General features: G+C 40.0%; 1 protein-coding gene across 1 annotated transcript in view; it reads right to left on the bottom strand.

Moving 5' to 3' along the window:
* Window positions 1-19,580: 19,580 nt before the first annotated feature.
* LOC126419353 (probable G-protein coupled receptor Mth-like 4) overlaps window positions 19,581-22,772 on the bottom strand; it is a 212,834-nt gene continuing 209,642 nt past the window's right edge. Inside the window, exons 10-11 of the mRNA XM_050086539.1 lie at window positions 21,434-21,678; window positions 19,581-20,670 (exon numbers count right to left, since the gene is read on the bottom strand). Of these exons, the coding sequence (XP_049942496.1) occupies window positions 20,603-20,670; window positions 21,434-21,678 (313 nt within the window). The 3' untranslated portion in view covers window positions 19,581-20,602. The remainder of the gene's footprint in view (window positions 20,671-21,433; window positions 21,679-22,772) is intronic.

Here is a 22,772-nt window from a genome sequence, read left to right as displayed (position 1 = left end):
ACATATAAATGCTATCAAAGTATTAAAGGAAAACAAAAAAGTCTGTGCAGACGATAGTCAACGCGTGCGAAGCTGCGGGCGCTAAGGCAGCACACAGAACAAAGGGAAATAGAGGATTTGTTAGGTGACGGCAAGTGTGACTTAGAAAAGAAGTTCTCACATTACGCGTAATGAGACAATCAAGTTTCTTGGTATTTGTCGACCTAGAAAAAGCGTTCCAATGTATAACAGTGCCAAAAATGACACAGACTATCAGGAAAATAGATATAATCTATAGGAAAAGACGAATAATGTACTGTATATATAACAGCCTAGAAGAATCCGTAAGAATTGAAAGGCCAAATGAGAAATATTAGGATTAAAGAGGGCTTAAGGCAGGGATGCCGTCTTTTTCTTCTCCTGTTCAACTTGTACGTCGAAGAAGCAATGAAATAAATAAAAGTTCAGAAATACGTTCAAAATTCGTGGTGAAAGGAGATCAATGATGACATTCGTTATGACATTGCTATAATCTGTGGAAATTAGGAACAAGTACAGGATACGTTAAAAAGAATGAACAGGCTACTTGAGTACAGATTAGGCGTTCAGCGTAAGCCACAGAAAATCGGAAGTATTAATGAGCAGCAGAAATGAGATGAGTGACGAGCTTAACTTAAAATTGTGTGTGTGAGTGGGGGGGGGGGGGGGGGGAGGGGGCACATCGTAGACGAAGCGAACGAATTCTGCTACCTTGCAAGACGGGAAAAGCAGGCTATCACCATAAAGAGCGAATTCCACGCCCGTTACAATGCCTTCAACTTCAGGCCTGAACTTGAGAAAAAATATTTGAGAATGTACGTCTGAACTACAGCACTCTATAGGAGTATAGGAAAGTGAAAAAAAAAAAGTAACGAAGCATCTGATATACTGATGAGCCACCTACTTAAAAGCGTGTTCGTCCACCTCTGAAGCGCAGTTCAGCAGTGATTCTGTGTGCCATGAATTCGACAAGTACTTGACAGGTTTCCAGAGGTTTGTGGCACCAGATGCAGACGCACAGATCACACACTTCGCGTAATTTACGGGCGGTTGGTTTGTGGGAGAGGAGCAAGTGCCCAACAGCGTTCCAGTTGGGTTTCATGGGATTCAGATAAGCCGAATTTGGTGTCAAAGAAATCAACGTGAGTTCACTATCATCCTCCTCAAACCATTGCAGCACGATTCTGGCCTTGTGACGTTCACACTTATCCTACTGGAACATGACATCGCTGTTGGAGAAGACATCAAGGCTCAGGGCTTACAGGTGTCCCCTAATACTCTTCACGCAGTCCACAGCTGTCATGGTGCCTCCGACTACTACCGTAGGTCCCACGGAAACCCAGGTGAATGTCCTTCGTAACATAATGTTGCTCCCACCGGCCTGCGTCCGTGGCGTGCTGCATGTTTCGACCAGCCGCTCGCCTCGATGACGGTGTTCCTCGACACGACCATCGACCTGGTTTAACAACAAACGAGATTTATCCGATCAGGCGTCATGATTTCATTGATCCGCGGTCCAATCTCGGTGATCCCGTGCCCACCGTAATCATAACTGACGATTTTGTTGGGTTAACAAGGGGACCTGTACAGGTCACGCTGCGGAACACAATGTTCAACGCCGTGTGCGTTATACGGTGTGCTCCAAAACACTTGTGCCTGCGCCAGCGTTGTACTCCGTCGTCAGATCTGCCACAGACCACCGCCTATCCTGCTTCAGAGGAAGGGAAAGCTTTCGATCTCTACGGTCTGTGATGAGGTCGCCTACTCGTGGTTTCAGCATTCTTCAATCACTTGCCATTGATGCTCACGACAGTAGCACGCGAGCAGCCGAACGGCTTCGCCATGTCCGAGATGCTCCATCCCAGGCAGTGGGTGACAACAATCTGGCTTTTGTCAAAATCGCTTAAATCAGCTGATTCCCGCATCTGCGCCACTTATCGTCTCTAGGATGATTCCCCATTCGCCTCTGCTCCGCTCATATACCGAGTCACGTGCCCTCAGCGATACCAGGCTGCATACAATCTCGCGGAGCGCAGTGGTCATAATATTTTGGCTCATCAGTGTATTTGGTGGTAGAGGAGTCTGAGAATTAAGTGATCTGATAGCAGAAGAAACGATAATATTGTTCGTGGAATCGGAGAGGAAAGGAATATCTGGAAATGGAAGGAATTCATGTTTAATGTGCTTCTTCTCGAAATTCTAGAAACATCAGGCTGTGGCAAAGCCATGTCTCTGCAATAGCCTTTCTTCCAGGAGTGTTAGTTCAGCAAGGTTGGCAGGAGAGTTTCTGTGAAGTTTGGAAGGTAGAAGATGAGGTACTGGCGGAATTAAAGATGTGAGGACGGGTTGTGAGCCGTGCTTCAGATGGTGCCGGCACGATAACTCAGCGTGTTCGGTCAGAGGGTAAGCAAACCTCTGTAATAAAAAACTGAATTTATGGATGAACGATGAGCTTGAACAAACGTCATGAGACGTCCACTCCGAACAAATACGAGGTATGATTGGAAAGTTTTAAGAATGGATCCGCTACTGTTTACTGGTTTGGCAGGCAGATACATGGAGGGTGGGGAGTGAGTCATTGCCTTGTTCTTGAATGTCCTCTGACAGGAAACTGCGTTTTCTTTATTCAGTTCGTTGTGGCAGGTAGTTGAGTGTGGGTCTGTTAGGGCTTGTTGCCAGATGCCGGATTCTGCCTGCGTGAAAATGGACGTAAAAACAGAGCAACGAGGCCGTGTGAAATTTTGTTTTAAAACCGGGAAATCAGCTTCTGAGACTTACGAACTATTAAAAACAGTTTTTGGAGACAATTGTATAAGCCAGTGAAATGATTTTGTCTGGTTCAACAGATTTTAAAATGGCCGCGAATCATGTGAAGATGAACCACAGTCCAGCCGTCCTTCCACCTACAAAACGAATGAAAATGTTGTGAAAGTTCGCGACTTAGTGCGCTCTGATCGTAGACTTACAATTAGGGAGATGGCTGATGAACTTAATTTAAGTTTCTATGCGGTTGAGTCAATTTTAACTGAAGGCCTGAACATGCTTCGAGTGTCCGCAAAATTCATTCCAAAAGTGTCGTCAAGTGACCAGAGACACTATCGAATTGAATTGTGACAAGAACTGGTTAATCAGGCTAAAAATGACCCAGATTTGATAAATAGGGTTATTACAGATGACGAATCGTGGGTATATGGATATGATCCTGAAACCAAAGTGCAGTCTTCCCAGTGGAAGACCCCAGGCTCACCATGACCGAAAAAATCACGGCACAGTCGGTCGAAGATGAAGACAATGTTGGTGATTTTTTTCGATTCTACCGGTGTTGTGCATCATAAATTTACCCCTGAAGGACAGGCAATTAACCAGGAATACTACAAATGTGTCCTTGACTGTTTGCGCGAGAAGGTGTGGAAGAAAAGGCCTGCATTGTGGAAAGACAGGAGTTGGGGTGCTACACCATGACAATACTCTGGCTCATTGTGCCTTCTCTGTCGTTGAATTTTTGGCCAAATTCAAAACTCCTGTGCTTCCACAACCGCCATATTTCCCTGATTTGGCCCCTGCGGACTTCTACCTGTTTCCTAAACTGAAATTTTCACTGAAAGAGAAGCGATTTGACTCGATTGAAGACATCCAGGCAAATACGGAGAGTGTCCTTAACACACTTCAGGAAAAAAAATTCCAGGAATGTTTCCAAAAGTGGAAACACCATTGGAGTCGGTGTGTTCAGTCGGAACGGGACTATTTTGAAGGAGATGCATCACAATAGCATGTAAGTACGACTATTTTATAATTACAGGCCCATTCTTAAAACTTTCCAATCACACCTCGTAGAAGGAACAATAACGAACAAAATGAGATCAACAAAAAAGAAGACGGTAGTGCACTGGTGTGCGAAAGGCAAAGGTTCAGAGTTCGAGTCTCGGTCCGGCACACAGTTTTAATCTGCCAGGAAGTTTTATATTTCTTCTCCTTTTTCAAGTATAATGGAAGAATTCAATATCTTCTCGGAGTCTACGGGTTGCCAAATATCGTGTGCGCTACTGTCTGCGTCTGATCTAGACGGCACGTCTGCCACTCTTCTGTAGCATGGTCTTGTCACTCTTCCAATGAGCTCCGCCCACGCCATATCCGCGCCACAGACGGGCCACGCCGCATGCAGACGTCCGCGCCACACCTCTTCTGCGTGCACTTCACGTAGCAACAGCGGCCACACTGCCCTGCACCGCTGATGTCATCAAGCTGTTCCAGTTCCACATCACGATGTGCAGCAGGGGCAGGCCACACTCGGGCCTCGTTGTCCGGACCGTTACAGATGCCGTCACTGCATCAGCGTTGGAACAAACGCAGAAAACGCTCGAGAGGAATATGAGAGTTTTCTTTGCCTTGAATAAATCACTAAACGGAAACGTGCATAAGCCGCAATTGCTCGAACAGAGATCTGACGAGCTCGAACAATATCAGATACACGATAATCTCAGACTATTTGGCTTCTGAAGAGCACCGCCTTGCATGGTCACACTCTCTTAGATTTGTTTGTAACGAAATCCCCAAACTCCTCAAACATTTGTACCTAGCGTCTTTGTGCACGACAGAATTTTCGTGGTGTACTCTCTACAACATCCAAGAAGAAAATAGCAGCCAAATTGGAACAGAAATTATAAACACATCAGTGTGCCGGAAGTATCAGCTCACACACGTGAAATAGTTTGGGAAATGAGTTCCACTCCATTTCCGAAGTCAAACGACATACTTCGGAGAGTTACTAACGAACTTGCTCTCCCAGTAAGAAATAATTCACAAATTGCGATTACGGTTCCACATCTGCTGTAGAATATTTCAGAACAAATGAAAATTTGTAACGGACTGGGACTCAAACCTGGATTTCCCACATGTCGTGAGCAGTCACCTCAACAACTTCTTAGCACACTTATAGGAGCGACACAAACTTCCTTTTGTCCTCGTGTCTCCATTCTCCAGTGGTCGTACTATACTTCCGTGATTCCCACACAGCTAGAGGTACTATTTTTCTATTGTCTCATTGGCCTGATATGGCGTGAAATACTGTACTGTCCTGCAGTGTCTGTGTTGTGCTGTATGGTTTGAAGCAGTGCTTCTTCGGACATGCATGCATTGCTTCCTGTTATACAGTAAAAGACAGACATTGCACTACAGTAAAGTATTACTCGACTGTATGACAAACATACACCGGGAAACTGATAAAGAACGCCACACCTTGGCTAACGGATGAGTTACACAAGCTCATGGCCGCACAGTTAGAGGTGCCACGTCACTGACTATGCAGCCCCTCCCGCCGAAGGTTCAAATCCTCCCTCAGGCGTGGGTGTGTGTGTGTTGTTCTTAGCATAGCTTAGTTTAAGTATGTTGTGTACATAGTTCCGCGTAGTCAGCGCGTACACAACTTTCCCACTAGAGCACGTCCCGCTAAGCACAACAGCGCAGGCGCAGCGCTCGTCCATCTCCGCACTACGAGATGGCACTGCCTTAGAGACGGACCAAATTCTGCTTCCGCCGATCGGCATACTAATATGTAACGCAGCCAATGAGACTGCTGCTAACGTAGAACCTTTCCTCCTCGCAGATCACACTCGCGCAGTGATACCTGAACGCGCGAGGTATTATAATGAGTGTACAGACCTTCGATTAGTCAGTCTGCATTTGTCTGCACCAGTCTGTACCAGTCTGCATTAGTCTGCACCAGTCTGTACCAGTCTGCATTAGTCTGTACCAGTCTATAGTCAAGTTTCAGTCTGCACCTAAGAAGATTATCATATTCCTGTACATAGCCATGAAGATAAATGTATAGACACTTTGTCAAGTATCAGAGATATGTGAGAATAAGATCAACGTACCCAGACCACAGGAACTTCAGATTGTCAATTGTAAATAGCATCCAGAATCAAGTTAAGTAATGTTTATGCTTGTTATTATTTTAATAAATGTGTGTGAAAATTAATCAAGTTCTGTTTAAAGTTGGTCACCGTCAATCTGAACGTGCAAGTGGCATTTCTATCGTCTGACCTAACGGTAGAAGATAAACACGCCACGATAAGACCACGAGACATATTGCTGACACTCACCTACTTCGTTAGAGCGACAAGTCAAATAATCTGATGGTGTGTGTACTGAAGGTCTTACAGTACGCACACCACAAAGTAGTGCGTAGGTCTATGGAGCGATGACCTCTGCAGATTGGCCCCTTAAGGACTCACACACATTTGAACATTTTACACCATCTCATGAATCACACCGATGCTGCACATGGAAAAAATTAATTATGCCCCAACCCTGAAACCCATATCGCTTACAAGCAGAAGCGCAACAGAGTCAGTCAAGCTGTTAGATATTCTAAAATTCAGTCATATCCATACCTTAACCGATAGTAGACATAGATCAGCTGTCCTTTGGAACAACCTGTCCAGTCTCAATATAGGAAGAAAAAAAGATGCAGCTGATCAAAATGGTTCAAATGGCTCTGAGCACTATGGGACTTAACATATGAGGTCAACAGTCCCCTAGAACTTAGAACTACTTAAACCTAACTAACCTAAGGACATCACACACATCCATGCCTGCGGCAGGATTCTAACCTGCAACCGTAGCAGTCGCACGGTTCCTGCCTGAAGCATCTAGAACTGCTCAGCCACGCTGGCCGGCGCAGCTGACCACATTGTCCTCTAGCAACTAAACTATTTCATTTTATTGACAACCACAACTGAATTGCAAACTGAGATATAACACATATGATAAAACCAGTTCATTTCACGGCAGTTTTCAGCTAAATTATGATTGGCTGGGTCAGAAGTCAGGCTTAGTTTGTTTTTAAAAGCATTGTGGAAAAAGTACCTATTTTTCATCAAATTATAATCAAAGTTTGAGGTATTGTGTATATTAGTTTTATTATTAACAGAATACTGAAATAATGTCTAACTGCTTTACACCAAGAATCCATGGCAAACAGATTTGGACATCCATTGTTGATGTGATAATGAACATACAAGCAAAGTATAGCTTTGTGACTACCTACTACCTCTTCTACTAATTGAGTGGTACACATCATTTGTCTTTTTATATTACAAAAAAATAAAAATCTTTATTATTCACATAATATTAATCATAGTAGGCTAATTACAGCATCAAGAGAAACAGATGTCTCTTGCTCGATAATTGGTTCTTCAGCACATGACAAATGAATGAGTCAGTCCATCAATCCACTGGATTCACAAAACTTGCTTTAGCTTATTTGTCCATGTTGTTCATGATGAAGCAAGCTGGAATAATTTTACTTCCCCTGTTGTTTTGCCATCTGCCTCCTTAAAATTCATTTTTCATTTTTGACAGTTACTATTAACATGCATGAGTATAATCTGCATTTCCATAAAAGAGAAAAGGTTGGCCCTCAGTCTCAAAGAATATACCACTGGACCTAACTTCGTGCTTAGTTTTATGTATGTAATTGATTTTCTAATTTATTTTGACTATTCCTAGTTAATATCTTTTGTTATAGAGTGAAATCAGTAATTGTTTCATGATTTAAATTCTGTTGTTGAATTATAAACAAATATAAATACTGTACTAATTACAAACATTTGGAGGAACAATTAATAGTATTCATATTTATTTGGCTCTATTTGGAAACATGTTAGCAAAGCCAGAGCTTAATGCATTCCAAAGTAATTACCAATTTCATCAAAAGTATTGTTTGTATAACTATATCTGTTAATTTCATCATTTAAACAAATAAGAATGCTTAACCCTTGTAGTAGAAGAAACTCTTAAATAGACGGAATGTTTCTATATATGCAGTCAATTGATTGAGTTAAGTTTCAATTGTAATTTCTGTAAATTAAACATCAAACAGTATATAGTTACAGTGCCTGTTATTGTGTGAGGATATATAAGGGCCCGAATTTTGGTCCTGAGACAGACAGTCCACGGCCAAGTTTCAAACAAGAAACCTGAGATGGTTAAAACAACAACAATGCATCAACCTAACTGTGAAATAAGTGTAACACAATTAGGCCATGTGTTAAAAAAATGAGAGTGTTTCTTCATAACATTCTGCAAGTCTTGTGAACTGTGTGGTTAGGTTTTTACTGCTCATAGATATCCAACAGTAAACTATTATAGCAGTATGCTGACGTAGGCCCGCCCAGTTGGCCGTGTGGTCTAACGCACGGCTTTCTGGTCGGGAAGGAGCGCCTGGTCCCCAGCACGAATCTGCCTGGCGGATTTGAGTTTTCCATCTGTCTCAGTGAATGCAGGCTGGTTCCCCTTATTCCGCCTCAGCTACACTATGTCGGCGATTGCTGCGCAAACAAGTTCTCCACATATACATACACCACCATTGCTCTACCACGCAAACATAGGGGTTACACTCATCTGGTGTGAGACGTTCCCTGGGGGGGGTCCACCAGGGGCTGAACCGCACTATAATCCTGGGTTCGGTGTGGGGTGGTGAAGGGGTGAAGTGGACTGCGGTAGTCGTCGTGGGGTTGTGGACCACTGCGGCTGCGGTGGGGATGGAGCCTCTCCGTCGTTTCTAGGTCCCCGGTTAACATACAATACATATAATACAAATGCTGACGTATGCCTACAAACTATTAATGAGGCTTATCAAAAGTTAAACAATACTGCACTGGCCATATAACTGTGTATTATTGAGGTCTTGTGAACAGTGAAAGTAAAAAACTGTGAAACACAAATGTGCACCTATCGACTACATGACTTAAAAAGAAGTCAGTGTTAAACTTCCACCTCCCTCTATTTTTCAGCCAGTATAACAATGCAGTACACTGATACCGAGAATCATCAACAAAGAAATAAAGCAGGCGAACATCACAAGTTGATGATACTGAGACATATAGTGTTTTTCTTTTGTTTCTATCTCTCTCTCTCTCTCTCTCTCTCTCTCTCTCTCTCTCTCTCTCTCTCTCTCTCTCTCCCACCCCCCCCCCTTCTTTCTCTCTCCCTCTCTCTCTCTCTCTATGTCCCCTTCTCTCTCTCTCTCTCTCTCTCTCTCTCTCTCTCTCTCTCTCTCTCTCTCTTTGTGCACATCTCATGGTTTTTAAGACCATTTGTTTTCTGTCATACTGGCACTTGATGATGGAGACATTTGCTGTGTAGTAGTTTCGTTAAGCACTGAATCTGGTGATGGACTCTATGCAATACCAGACAATGACAGAATGTTTTACTTATTTTGTGGTGTATTTGAAGTACCGTAACCCAAACTAGTGACAACTCATGTATTGTCTCACTTAGTTTACCCATTTTAAAGGCATGCACTTTCCTGAACTTACATGGCATTGTCCATGAAATTATTAACTCGTTGCATTTGGTGAATGCCTGTAGAGAAGGTACAAAGAATGTTTTTGACCAGTCCAAAGATGCACAATCAGCAGCAATCTGGTATTTTTTTCTGTATTCTATTTTTTATCCTGCAGTGTAGGATGTGTCACTACAGGCTTATTCATTATTTTCTACTATGTCCCAGTTAGCTGGGAGTTCCACTTGCAAATACATGTGAGTGTGGGTTGTTGGGGTGGGGGTAGCAGAAGGGAAGGGAGTCCTAAGTTCCAATATTGGCCTTACAATGCAGGAAAACTTCTTCGTTTGTTTTGGTTGTAGCAGATGCGATGTCCTTGCTGTCTTTCTGCCAACTCATGTTATGTGCTTGGTACCATCTTCACATTACTGGCAATGAGGCAGAGGATGCACTCTTTGGATGGACAGACAATCAGTGCTTCACTAGTAACTCACCTTTGATGCCTGATGTCCCTGCTGAGCTTGTTAAAGTCGCAAGAGTTTTTGAATGAAATTACATATCCCCTGAAGCATGGCCATGGCACAGTGTGGAAGACAGCAGTTACTGCCTTCCAGCATTGCACACAACAAGGTAACCAAAAGGAGACTAGATCTCATTGGCTGCCAGAGGTCGACAAAGGTGGACACATGTAAAAGTTTGTAGAATTACACCTCTATATGGTGATAGGTGATGTAATAATAAAGTACTAACATTGTTAATGTTGATATACATTTATTCAACATACGAGAACGCAAGAGGTAACTGCGATGTATGATCACTTGGTTCTGAAGTGCTATCTCAGTCACAGAGTTTCTAAATCGCCACTTGATGGTGCTGGTCAGTGATTCTCTTTGTATCAATGACTTGATATCCCCACAGAGGCCCTCCCCCCCCCCCCCCCCTCTCCTCTGGAGTGCAGAGGGGGGCATGGTTGAAGGTTTACTTCTATGAGGCATGTGAGATGTTAGTGTACGGTGGCTGGTGCAGTGCAGTGCAGTGGTGGCACACATCTAGTATGGCGTGAATCACATAGGACAATGGATAGGCAAACTGTAATGAGAAGTGGGTTTGGCTAGTGTTGGCTCTTGACTCTTGATGTCTGGGTTAAAGTGTCTGTTGTCATGAAGTGATCAGGATGCGTGTCATTGGTTGTGGCAGTGGGGACACTGATTGTAAGTTTGCCCGCACATGAGAGGAGAAATGCTGCAGTGTGCTATTGTTGCAGTTGTTGTTTACAACCTGTGTGTTGGTAGTTTGCTGTCATTTTCAATAGGTGGGCATCTTTAATTGTATCTGAATTTCAGTACAGACTGTGTATAACATTAGGTGGAATGTACATGGCCGTAAGCATTTCCATTGTATCACTGAATACTTTGTTAACTGTGTTTCATTCAGCAACTACTCTGAGCCTCATTGTCATATTTAGATTGTAGTCTGGTAAAGCTATTTGAGTATGAGAATAAATTTCTTGTTAAATTAAGATAGCCATTTGTTGTATGGCATTATGATGAGACACCGGTTGTATTAGTGTAGTGCATATTAATAGCTTTTCCCTTCTTTGAGCAGGTAATGGAGCTCCTGATCATATTGTCACACATTGGACAGGTGTAAGAAGTCAACAGTTTCTTTGATGACATTGACTCATGACACGCAGTCAGCTACAACTTTATTCAACCCTGAACATGCTGGGTATCCATCAAAAATTGTGTTACAAATTCAAGATGGTTGAATTGTCTCAGCAAGCCCTTGTCATTGCTTTGGGGGAAGGCTTGCATGAGGGGTTTATGGTTCATATAGATTTTAAATACCCTTACTTCCAGTTGTGCACAACAATTCTTTGTTGTACACATGTTATGCTTGTTGTGTGGGTGTTAGCTTGTATGAGAAAAAGGCAAGGGGTTGCCATGTCTCATTTACATATTGTTGGAGTGCTGCCCCAAGGGCTGTCTGGGTAGCATCCACTACTATTGTTAGGGGTACATCTGCTGCCAGATGAGCGAGTAGTGCAGCTTTTGTTGGCCACTTCGAGTGAGTCAGTCATCACTGGTTGTGCTTTGCCTTTTGCTTTTGGGCTGGCCAGTGTAGCTGTGAGTGACTCCTGCAGTCTGGCTGCCTGCAGCAGATGGCAGCAGGAAAAGTTGAGCGCACCAAGAAATCTTTGCTGTTACCAGATGTGGTATATTTAATATCACCTCAATCTTCTCTGGTAAGGGGTGTGTGTGACCCAAGAAAGTTATTTCAGGTTGGCCAAACACACACTTAGAAATGTTCAGGATGATACCATGTGTGGCAAGGAGCTCAAAGACTTCCTTGTGATGGTGCTCATGTTCCTCCAATGTTTCTGGAAAGATGAGGATATTGTCCAAGTACATAAAACAATTTGATAAATCTCATAGCACCAAGTCTATAAATCACTGCTACATTTGTGCTGTGTTCCTCAGGCCAAAGGTCATAAATAATCTTTCAAATAGGCCAAAAGGTGTTATAATGGCCGTTTTAGTAATATCTCATTTGGCAATAGGAATCTAGGCATATGCCTTGGCACAATCACGCATGCTGAACACTTTTTTTTCCATTTAAGGCATGGTTGTAGTCTTTCAAATGCAGCACAATGAAATAGTCAGGGATGGTTCTTACATATAAGGCATGATAATCACCATATGGCTGCCATGTACTATTCTTCTTGGGTATGAGATGGAGGGGTAAAGACCATGCATCACTGGACGGGTGAATGATGCCTTCACCCAGCATTGGTATCAAATTCCACTTTTGCAATGGTGTATTTGTCTGAGGCCAGCCATCTGGACCTACATGACATTAGGACACCTATGGTGGTGTTGATATAATGGACAGTATCATGGCATACCTGTTTTGGGCCCTGGGAGGCCTTCTGAGCAACAGAAACTAGTCGAGTAGTCTGTTGCAACCTCCTTCTGCAACCTGGATGACCTTGGTATCACAGCCGGCTATGTGGCATTAGAACCCATCTGTATACAGACCAGTGAGGGCGTCCAGGAGTTTGCGACATCTGGGGGCAGCTGGTAGTGCACTAGCAGATCTGCCCCAATTACTGACTCTGTCACATCTGTGAAACAAGATTCTATGCTAAGGCACATTGCAATCCCAGAACTAGCTCCACATGTTACATGCCATATGCCTGGATGGTGGAGTTGTCAGCCACTGACAGTCTGAAGTATGTGGCTGGGTGGCACTTATGCAGTTTGTCTCTCAGTAAAATTCTCAAGTCTGATCCTGTGTCGACCAAACATTTGCACCCCATCTTGCAGTCAGTCATAAATAGGCAAGCAGAGGAACAAACAGACATGTCGACTTCTGCCTGGTGCTTAAGGTTGACATATTTGCACAGCAGATTACACTTAATGAGCTTGCTCACAGAACCTCTGATGGAATCAGCGTAAGTTAGATGTTCGTGAGTCGGCATGATGAGAAGTATTTGATGCAGAACAACTCCATTATCTCTGTATCTGCCTTTACCATGGCGGTTGGCAAGAAGGTCACTTAGTTGTTTGCTTAGTGGATCAGCGTCGTTCACCTGGTCATCATTCAGTTGCTGTCCCAGTGCTATGACTTTTTTCGTAAACTTATCACAATCAGATTTGACATCCACCAAAGTACTTTCATATATTGCTATCAGGTCATCTGCCTCGATAGCTGAGCGGTCAGTACAGCAGGATGCCAGGCAAAGGGACTTGGGTTTGATTCCCGGCTAGGTTGGAGCATTTTCTCCACTCAGGGACTGGGTGTTGTGTTGTCTTCATCATCATATCATCCCTATCAACACACAAGTCACTGAAGTGACGTTCCCTAAAAATACTTGCACCAGGCAACAGGTCTACCTGACGTGAGGCCCTAGCCACATGACATTTCTTTCCATTTCACCATCAGGTCAGAACAGAAGGTAGTATGATGGTGTCCTGTATTTGGTCAGCCAGATCAGTCACAACATCTTGAGGCATCTTGGTTTGAGATGTGATTATGGCCTTGACTTGTGCTGGCAGTCTGCTGCACCATAGCGTACATAGTAGTATGTCTGGGATGGTGTGCACATCAACTTTGCTGGCATTGCTGTCAGGGTTCCTCCGTGCCATAATCCATAGATAGCAGTCATCCACTGCAGTAGTAGCCCTTGGGCGGCCTGAGCGAGGCATGTCATCAACAGTTCCTTTGTCTCTGTATCTCCTCCATGTCCGAACAACATCGCTTTGGATCACTCCGAGACTCCTGGACACATCCCTTGTTGTGAGCCCTTCCTGGCACAAAGTAACAATGTGGACATGATCAAATCTTGGTATTGACCATCTAGGCTTGTTGAACTGTAGACATCATGAGCCATGTACCTCCTTCGTGATGAAATGACTGGAACTGATCGGCTGTCAGACCCCCTCAGTCTAATAGGCACTGCTCATGCATGGTTCTTTACTTCTCTGGGCAGGTTTAGTGACATCTCTGAGCAGTCAAAGGTCTATGTCTGTGATACAGTATCCACTGTCAATGTCTATCTTCAGGAGTTCCGGGAATCGGAGTGATGCAAAACTTTTTTTGATGTTTGTACTACTTTTCTTGCCATCAAGCTGCTGAGTGACTGAAAGACTATTAGGAAGAAGACATTGGTGTTCATCAATAAAATGTCTCAAATATGTTCACATAGAGGAGTTCTACATTTTGACTCTGTGCATACTACTAAAAAGTGATTTTAACTGAGCAGAATGTATATAGCCTGTTATGTTATTGGTAATATCTTGTTGCCGAAACATGAATTATCTATGTTTTATGACACACACACACACACAGGGAGTGAGAGAGAGAGAGAGAGAGAGAGAGAGAGAGAGAGAGAGAGAGAGAGAGAGAGAGTCCATGCAAAGAGATACAGAATCTGTGCAAAGAGATATTGAATAACATACAGAAAATATTGTCTGACTGATGTGAGTCAAAGCAGTTTGTGAAGCCATTTAGCCAATGCTCTTGTCAGATACATCCATTCTTACTTTCTAGTATTTAAGAGTTGTTCACTTTTCATGTATTGCAAGACCAATGGTCAAGGATCAGGTCGATTGGAGAGGTTTGTTGTGTATTATGGTATTTTAGTACACTTTTATTTCACATTTTACCATGGCAAAGGCACTTGTAAACTCATACTTCGGTTGAATTTTTTGTCAAGAGATGCATTTGTATACTCAGGTTTCATTTTTACTGCATTTTGAGAGGTGTTTAATTGCAAAATTCATGTGAATGACATGCTGAAATGCATGTCTGCTATTGAACCCTGTCACTACATTTCCAATATATTATGTCAAAAATAAAATTGTATGACGGACACAAGTAATGCTATTTATACAGTACATTTAAGGGAATCTGACAGAAGGGTTGCTTTGGATGAGCTATGGCAAAAGGACAGTTGTTGCCTTACTGTAATGTAACTTTGTTGCATCAGAAAGGAAGTTACATGAAGAGATTTTGCATATAAGCTGTCACTTGTGGAGACACATCTGACAGGACTAATAATTGTTAATGATATAATTTGCACACTGAACATATTGATTTGTCACTATATATGATGAATATTTGCATGAAAGCATGTTCCTGTGCAGTAGTCTTTATCTTAGGTGACCACAATTTTAACAGTTTACTTTGCTGGCATGAGAAGGGCACTAGCGCAAATGCATGCCTTCACAGTGTTTCCATTTTCTGGGAAAAAACAGAAAAAGAAAAGTTAATATTTTGACGTTTTCTACGTTTGCAGAGAGAGAAGGGAAGTATCATGTCAAAATGAATATACAAATGCGCAAAGAAACTGAAAATAACTTATATCTATTAAAATGCAGACTGATTATCTTGGTATATATGCACTGTTTTAACTTTTATTCTGTCTTAGAGGTATTATTTAAGAATGTCAAGGTTACCCACAAATGCCGTTTGAGGAAGTCATGCACCCATATTGGTAGAATTGACCAAAACTTAACTTGCTACGAAGCTACTGCCTATGAAACAATTTGTGTAATGATAATGAAATATGAGACTTTAATACAAGCACTATATATGTGTATTTTAGCATCAATCACATACAACTTTTCTTGTTCTGTTTCTTTTATGCTGCAGTGGTGAAAAGTTACTAGAAGTCAATTGTATCTATTTGGAGAAATTACTGTGCACAGACTTTGTGCTTGGAAACACCAGAGCACTATAAAAAGACGGGAAGCAGGAGTTACCACAAATGGATTGGAATCTTCTCAAGCAGTGAGGCAAACATACAAAAATAATATATATGTTTTTTCTTTATGATTTTTTGTAATTGGCTCATTCATTTCTTTTTCAGCTTATATGGAAATGGACAAGGTTTAAACTTTTGTGTTAAACTTTATTTTGAGTGTGTGGTTACAATTTTTGCATATTTGGTATACACTCACTGCCACATTTTATGTGCACTGAAGTCAACTTCATGTTGTGCTGACTGGTGATTTTTGGACAATTTTATGCTATGTTGCTGGTAATTGACTGAAGTTTTAGTTTTGACAGAATACCTTGGTTCAAATGGCTCTGAGCACTATGGGACTCAACATCTGTGGTCATCAGTCCCCTAGAACTTAGAACTACTTAAACCTAACTAACCTAAGGCCATCACACACATCCATGCCCGAGGCAGGATTCGAACCTGCGACCGTAGCGGTCACGCGGTTCCAGACTGTAGCGCCTAGAACCACACGGCCACACCGGCCGGCGACAGAATACCATTCTGATTCTCGTCTATAATAGCTCTGTGGGTGCAGGTGTTGGAGCATAGCAATATATGATCATTAGGAAAAGTATGACATGAAGTGTTGACCACAGGTGTCAGGCTGCCACATTTACAGGCTTATATACATTTTGCAACAACCTTATTTCAGTTATCTGGTCATTTAGAATTCAATTTATTATATTGCTTCATATTCTGTCATTAATTTCATTCCTACTTTAGTAAGCACACATATATCTCTGTGATGGTTCAACTGTTATTAATCAATACTTGAACATAAAAAGTAAACAATTCTCATTTTGTAATTCCAGTATAGTTTTTATAAGGATAGAAATTAGCATTCTGTTTTTGTTTGTGTAATACACTCATAGAAATGTTAGGAACATTTTGCAACTAATAATCTTCATGATATAAGCAACTTTATTAAAAAAACATCATTAGTAAACATATGTTACAAATTTTAGTACTAAAGGCTAAAAGCCATGTAAAACCTTACGTTGCAATGTGAGAGAAATGAATTAATGTGTAATTGAATGATGACAGTCTGTGTATACTAGCAAGATCTTGATTGTAATTCACACATTTTCTGTTTCTAATAACATGACATAGGCAGCAGTTGTTACAAATACATAAGGCAGTGGCAAATCAATCATGGCAGTGTCAGATTTCTGAAAGTTTTCATGAGCCAGTTTTGTTACAGTATTATGCAATAAACCTGTGATTTTCAAAATCACAGGTTTTACTGTGTAATATTTTGTCAATCTGAATTTCTTGAAATTTCTCTTAGCATCACCAAATCTATAGATACACTGTCAAAAACTCAGTAAGTTGCAGCAAATTTACAATTACCTTAAAATCATTGAGTGCTGAGAATTAAAGACAAGTTTTTGCTAATTAATTGTTATGCCCTAGTATATTTCAAATGAAAGAAGAAATTTTCATCATCTGAATTTGGCAGCCAGAGGAAGAAGATGAGGTGGTTTATATCTTCTGATCACCATATTATGCACTAATGTCCTGGGCTGAATTCTAATTATGTCCACAGGATCGCTTATAGTGAGAGCATGTGCCACTGTTGGTAACCAGATTATACCGTTATGTTTGGCACCCCAGGAAATGTCCTTACTGTTATTCAGGCTGAGTGTCATGCCAGTATGGATACCATCCCCAAGATCAATGACACAAGAACAACACTACTCTACACTGCATAACATGATGCTGAACTGTGTCACTCATGCCTCGTGTGTAAACCATAGCTCCTCAGTCAACTAGATTTATCACTAATGTCGAAATCTTATTTTATCTAGCTCTGAAGGTAACAGTGAGTGAACAACAATAATTTTAAAATCTCATCCTACTGATAGACAGTTACCAGCAGAATATGATTTTTATTCTTCTTCCTTAACCACTCTTTTCACCATACATTACTCACATTATACAATGTAAAAAGTATCATCAGCAAAAAAATTCTGTTCCAGAACTTGGAATTTTATTTAACAACATAGGAAACAGTAACGTGTTTTGTGTTACAGGTATTACCAATGACTAGAACCATTTAGTGGAGACTGAAGAATCTAGATCTATTAACACTGAATTCAATGAAATGTGTCACTTCATATGAAACAAGCAATTTATAGTGTGGTAAAAATGCTTCCTATTTTACATATTGAAAATTTTGTATTGTTTGAGAAAGTAGTGGCCAGCGATTCTGTCCAAAAGCAGTTGAAAATGAGTTACTTTTTTATATTCTGTTAGTTGTTTATTATCTACTAAAGAAAGCTGTCTTACAAATATCAAATAACATGCATTATGTTGACTATAGTAAACACACTGTCAGATCAAAAGTGTCTGTACACCACTATGTAATGCAGAATTGACCACCAGATCTCATGAGAAGTGAAGAAAAAATATCAGGAGAATGAGTTGGTCAAGAGAGCTCAATGACTTTGAACTTGGATTAGTCATCAGATGTCACCAGAGTAACAAATCCACCAGGGATATTTCAACCCTTCTAAAGCTGACCAAGCTGATTTTTGATAATGTGATTGTGAAGTGAAATGCAAAGGAACACCTAGAGCCAAGAGCAGCCAAACCTCATATATTGATTGACAGGGACAATCTGTTACTGTGTAGGAGAGTGATTGTAAAAAGTCATATGAACTCAGGAACCACTTTCAAGCCCCAAAGTGCTACCAACCAGTCCAGCTAGCACAATGACTGTGTGAAGGGAGTTGAAAAAGAAAGGGGTATGATCATCAAGCAGTTCCTTATAGGCCAGACATTTCTGTAGTCAGTGTTAAGGGACATTTGAAGTTGTGTATAGATCAACACTGCTACACAGTGTTGATTGCAAATGAGTGATATGTAGTAATGAATCCAATGGAAGAATTCAGGTTTGGCAAATGCCTGGTGAAAGTTACATCCCATCATCTGGCATTCCAACATGAAGTATGGAGGATGCATGAAAGTATGGAAGTCTTTTTCATTGTTAGTGTGTGGTCCTATTGTTGTGCTTAAGAAAATGTTAAATGAAGGATGTTACACATTTCACAGCACTGTGTACTGTGTACAGCAGAGCACCCTGTCTTTGTGGACAAATTCTAGTGTCCAATTCCACTCATCTGCTTTGAGGAATGAGATCACACCTAAAGATGCTACTTATAGGCAATCTATGAAAGCAACAGATCACACTCATACACAAACAAATGTAGCATACGACAAATTACAATCACATTCACACGGTTATTTGCTTAGTCATCAATTATATCTAAACAAATTTAGTTGCGAACAACTGGGAGAAGCAATTGCATATTTAGTAGTTTGATGTAGGGTACACATTGGTGAGTTTGCTAGCACATTTAAAACTCTAACAGAGAGGTAGTCAAAACTGAATTTTAAGTTAGTGCATGATACACACTTAGGCAACTCCATGCATAAAGTAAAACTTTAACCATGAGTTATGGTGTTCCACAATTTTAAACTTCCATGGATGTCCTAAATCTCCATTTTCCTCAACTTGTAACAGCATCAGATCTTTAATTTACATATTTCATTAATAACCCTAATTTGTACTTCGGTATAATTTTTTCATTGTTCATCCTACTACCAGTTATTTTATCCAAATTTCTTAGTCAGAAAGTCATATTCCAGTAACAGAATGGAAAGCTGAATATTGTTTGATTTCAGATTTTCAAGTTCTGCTCAAGTGTTTCTTATTTTATTATTGGCCTTGTAGATTTCTTGTTATCGTTGCTGAGGCTTTTCATGGATGATGGTCTCCATGTGAAATTTCTCTACCAGTGAGTGCTCTATATTGTACTGTTGGGCTATGACTGTCATTATTAGAACACACTCTGTAAACATTCAGGCTGCATCCTGTTGAACAGTAAACTGCTATTAATAAATTTTTATCTTTGGCTGTAAATTAAAGTTTATTTACTTGTTATCTCTCCATTAAATCATTTACAGTTCAGTTTATTATATAATATTGACAACATAATACTAAGATTATAATTTACTATTACACATTCTATTAAATAGTTTACAACTTAGAACATACATACACACTGTTACTTATCATCCAAATATTCAGTAATTGAGTAGGACTGTTACTGTAGGTATGCTTTTATTTATTTCTGAAATATTTTCCATTTGTAATGGATTTTATACTAATAGTAATTTGTTGTGTAGTTTCATGTCTTTTTGGTATTTTTCTGTGTTTGTAGGAATAATAACTAACTAATTGTCCCATATGCCAACTGTCAATGTCTGGACTTTTTTCATGCTAATTACAAATTTCTTCATGAAGGACATTTCCAATGTATATATGCAGAAAAATGTTAGAATAACTCAATATTGCCTACACTATGCTTGTCTGTACTCTTTAGGAATACTGCTGTGCAGTGTGTGATCCTTACCAGACAGGATTAATGGAGTACATCTAGAAAATTCAAGGAAAGATAGCACATTTTGTGTTATCCAGAAATAGGAGAGAGAGAGTGTCACAGACATGATACAGAATTGGGGTGGACATCATTATAACAAAGCTGTTTCTCACTGCGGCAGTATCTGCTCACAAAATTTCAATCACCAACATTCTCCTCTGAATGCAAAAATATTTTGTTGATGTTGACCTAAATAGAGAGCATGATCATCATAATAAAATAAGGGAACTCAGAGCCCACACAGACAGATGTAGGTGTTCATTTTTTCTGTACACTGTTCAACAATGAAATAACGGAGAATTATTGTGAAGGTAGTTCGATGAACCCTCTCCCAGGCACTTAAGTGTGTTTTGCCGAGTAGTCATGTATATGTAGATGTAGACATAATAGCACAATGTCACAGGAGAGTTATTTCAGAGCATAATTAAATGTTTTATTCTGTTTTATTTATTTAGTGTCAATGAAAATTTTCATAATATGCTCTCATGATTTCCTGCTTATTAATGCAGATTTTGAAAGACTTAAATATATAACAACCTCTACTCAATTTAGAGTAGTCATGTCTCATATTTGACCCAATCCATATTCCTCTGGGTCCACAATCCCATGAATTTTGCCTTTTTTTGCGTTTACTGCAAGGGAAGAAAGGAAACAAATTGTCAGTAGACTTAAAATTATTGCAAAAGAAAACACAACAAATTAAACTCCAAAATATATAAGAATGGAAAAATGTGAAAAGAGAAAGCAGCCACAATCCCAAAATCCAGATCACCTATGTGGTGGGACAGTCACCAAGTTCATAGCTACCATATGCATGTTATTCATTTCTCTCTGATTTTGTTTTGTTGTGTCTGAAGTGAATCTCTTGCCTTATGCAAGTGCAGTTTGGTTTTTCCACCTCTTCTGCTTCTCTTTTGTGAGATGAAGAGGCCACAATTTCCATGAGGTGACAAATATGTCTGGTTCTGTATCCATCTTGGCTGGTGAACTGATGTTTTGTCAATTTATATTTGATTGTAAGTACATCTGTTCCCTCCCTTTCTTTAAAGACACTTAATTATTTAAAATTACTTATTGTTACGCATTTTGAAGGACTAGCCTGCTTCATTGTTTCATTTTCTTGAACAAAATGAACAAATTTCTACACGGACAAATCTTAAAACTTGTAGCAGATTTCTAGTATATTAGTATTCAGAACCATCTGAAATATTTTAGCAGTTCTCATAGATTCTGTCCTACTATCAATCTCAAGCAAACACACACACTGTAGAAAATAAATTGCATAAATTTACTTTATCTGAGAATCACTAAACTACAATAACTGTGATATAGTATAGTATGAATTTCCTTGAAGCAGTTAATAAATGACATATACTCTATAATAGAGTAACATACCTGATTCTGTACTGGAGCTAGTGTGGTTTGAAGAACAGCCAGAGGTACATGGCAGGTGAGCTGCCAGCATCTCCAGAATTCTTCGATTGCAGCAGAAGATATAGAAAATGAAAGCGGGACGCAAAATATTTATTGTGTCAGTCACAATCCAATAATACTTGTGCTGTCCACCAAAAATCCATGACAAAATGTCAGTTACCCAAGTTAGACCCATCAAGATGAATATTTTGCTAAACATTAACAACCTGTTGGAGAAATAAATGCTGATAATGGAAGTATTAATGTTTTTACAATGCAACCAATAAAATATTTTTAGGTATAAAAAGGGTGACTGGTCATACAGAGAGGAACTCATGGGAAAAAAGCAGTCACAATAAAGCATTACTAGTAACCACACAGGTTACTTAACAGACTGTGAATAGACAGACCTTTGCCTCTGGTTACTTTCTACTGTTATAAATAAAAATAATAGTACTCCATTTAATTTACTGGCTTGTCTCTGATTTATACATAGATTTCTAGTGATTGAGATCCACACGTAGATGCATAGGCTATGTTGGCAGTGGGGATAATACAACCAATTTACTGATGAAATTGTTTTGAAATCTACCTACAAGAACATTTGGTGCAAATTATGAATACTATGTGGAAATGGTTGCAGCAATGTGTATGTCATCTGCTTGCAAGCCAATTACTTTAACGTATGAAACTATTTATTTAGGTATATAAGTTAAACTTAACAAGGTTTGAGTAAGTGCAACTGTATAGCATGATCAATTTCCTACAGTAATATTTTTGTGCTCAAAATGAGAATTAGCTAACACAAGGCCATTGTATTAGATTGTGGTAACTGCTACAATGAGGCCTATTGTAGGTTTGCAAAGCATTTGCTTCCACCTAATTTTAATTGAGGATATGTTATTAAAAAAGCTTAAAATAAAAACTATGTTATTAATACTTTGCTTAGCAGTCTTTCTTACATTACTCTTTACCCATAAATGAATTCATCTGTTTCAAATGTCACCTCTGACTGACACAAAATAAACAATAAATTAAATATTTAAAAAATGCTGAATGGTTCTCATTAAATGGCCTACCACTTAACTTATAAAAACATGATACATTCAATTCTGTATAAGCCAGGATAAATCACCATCAATAATAATAAATCCCAGGGGAAAGGAAATGTCTAAAATTGAATGTTCAGAACTTCTGGATGTGCATATTGATCTCAACATGAATTGAGAATAACACAATAGAGATCTCAAACATATGAGTTGATCAGTGTATGCTCTATTTGAAGACATTTTCTGAGGCTATTCTACACATAAAAACAATC

The sequence above is a fragment of the Schistocerca serialis genome, chromosome 9 (assembly GCF_023864345.2).
Source record: "Schistocerca serialis cubense isolate TAMUIC-IGC-003099 chromosome 9, iqSchSeri2.2, whole genome shotgun sequence".
NCBI classification, from domain to species: Eukaryota; Metazoa; Arthropoda; class Insecta; order Orthoptera; family Acrididae; genus Schistocerca; species Schistocerca serialis.
Note: the sequence above shows the minus strand (reverse complement) of the source record. Positions and strands in the feature narration are given on the sequence as shown.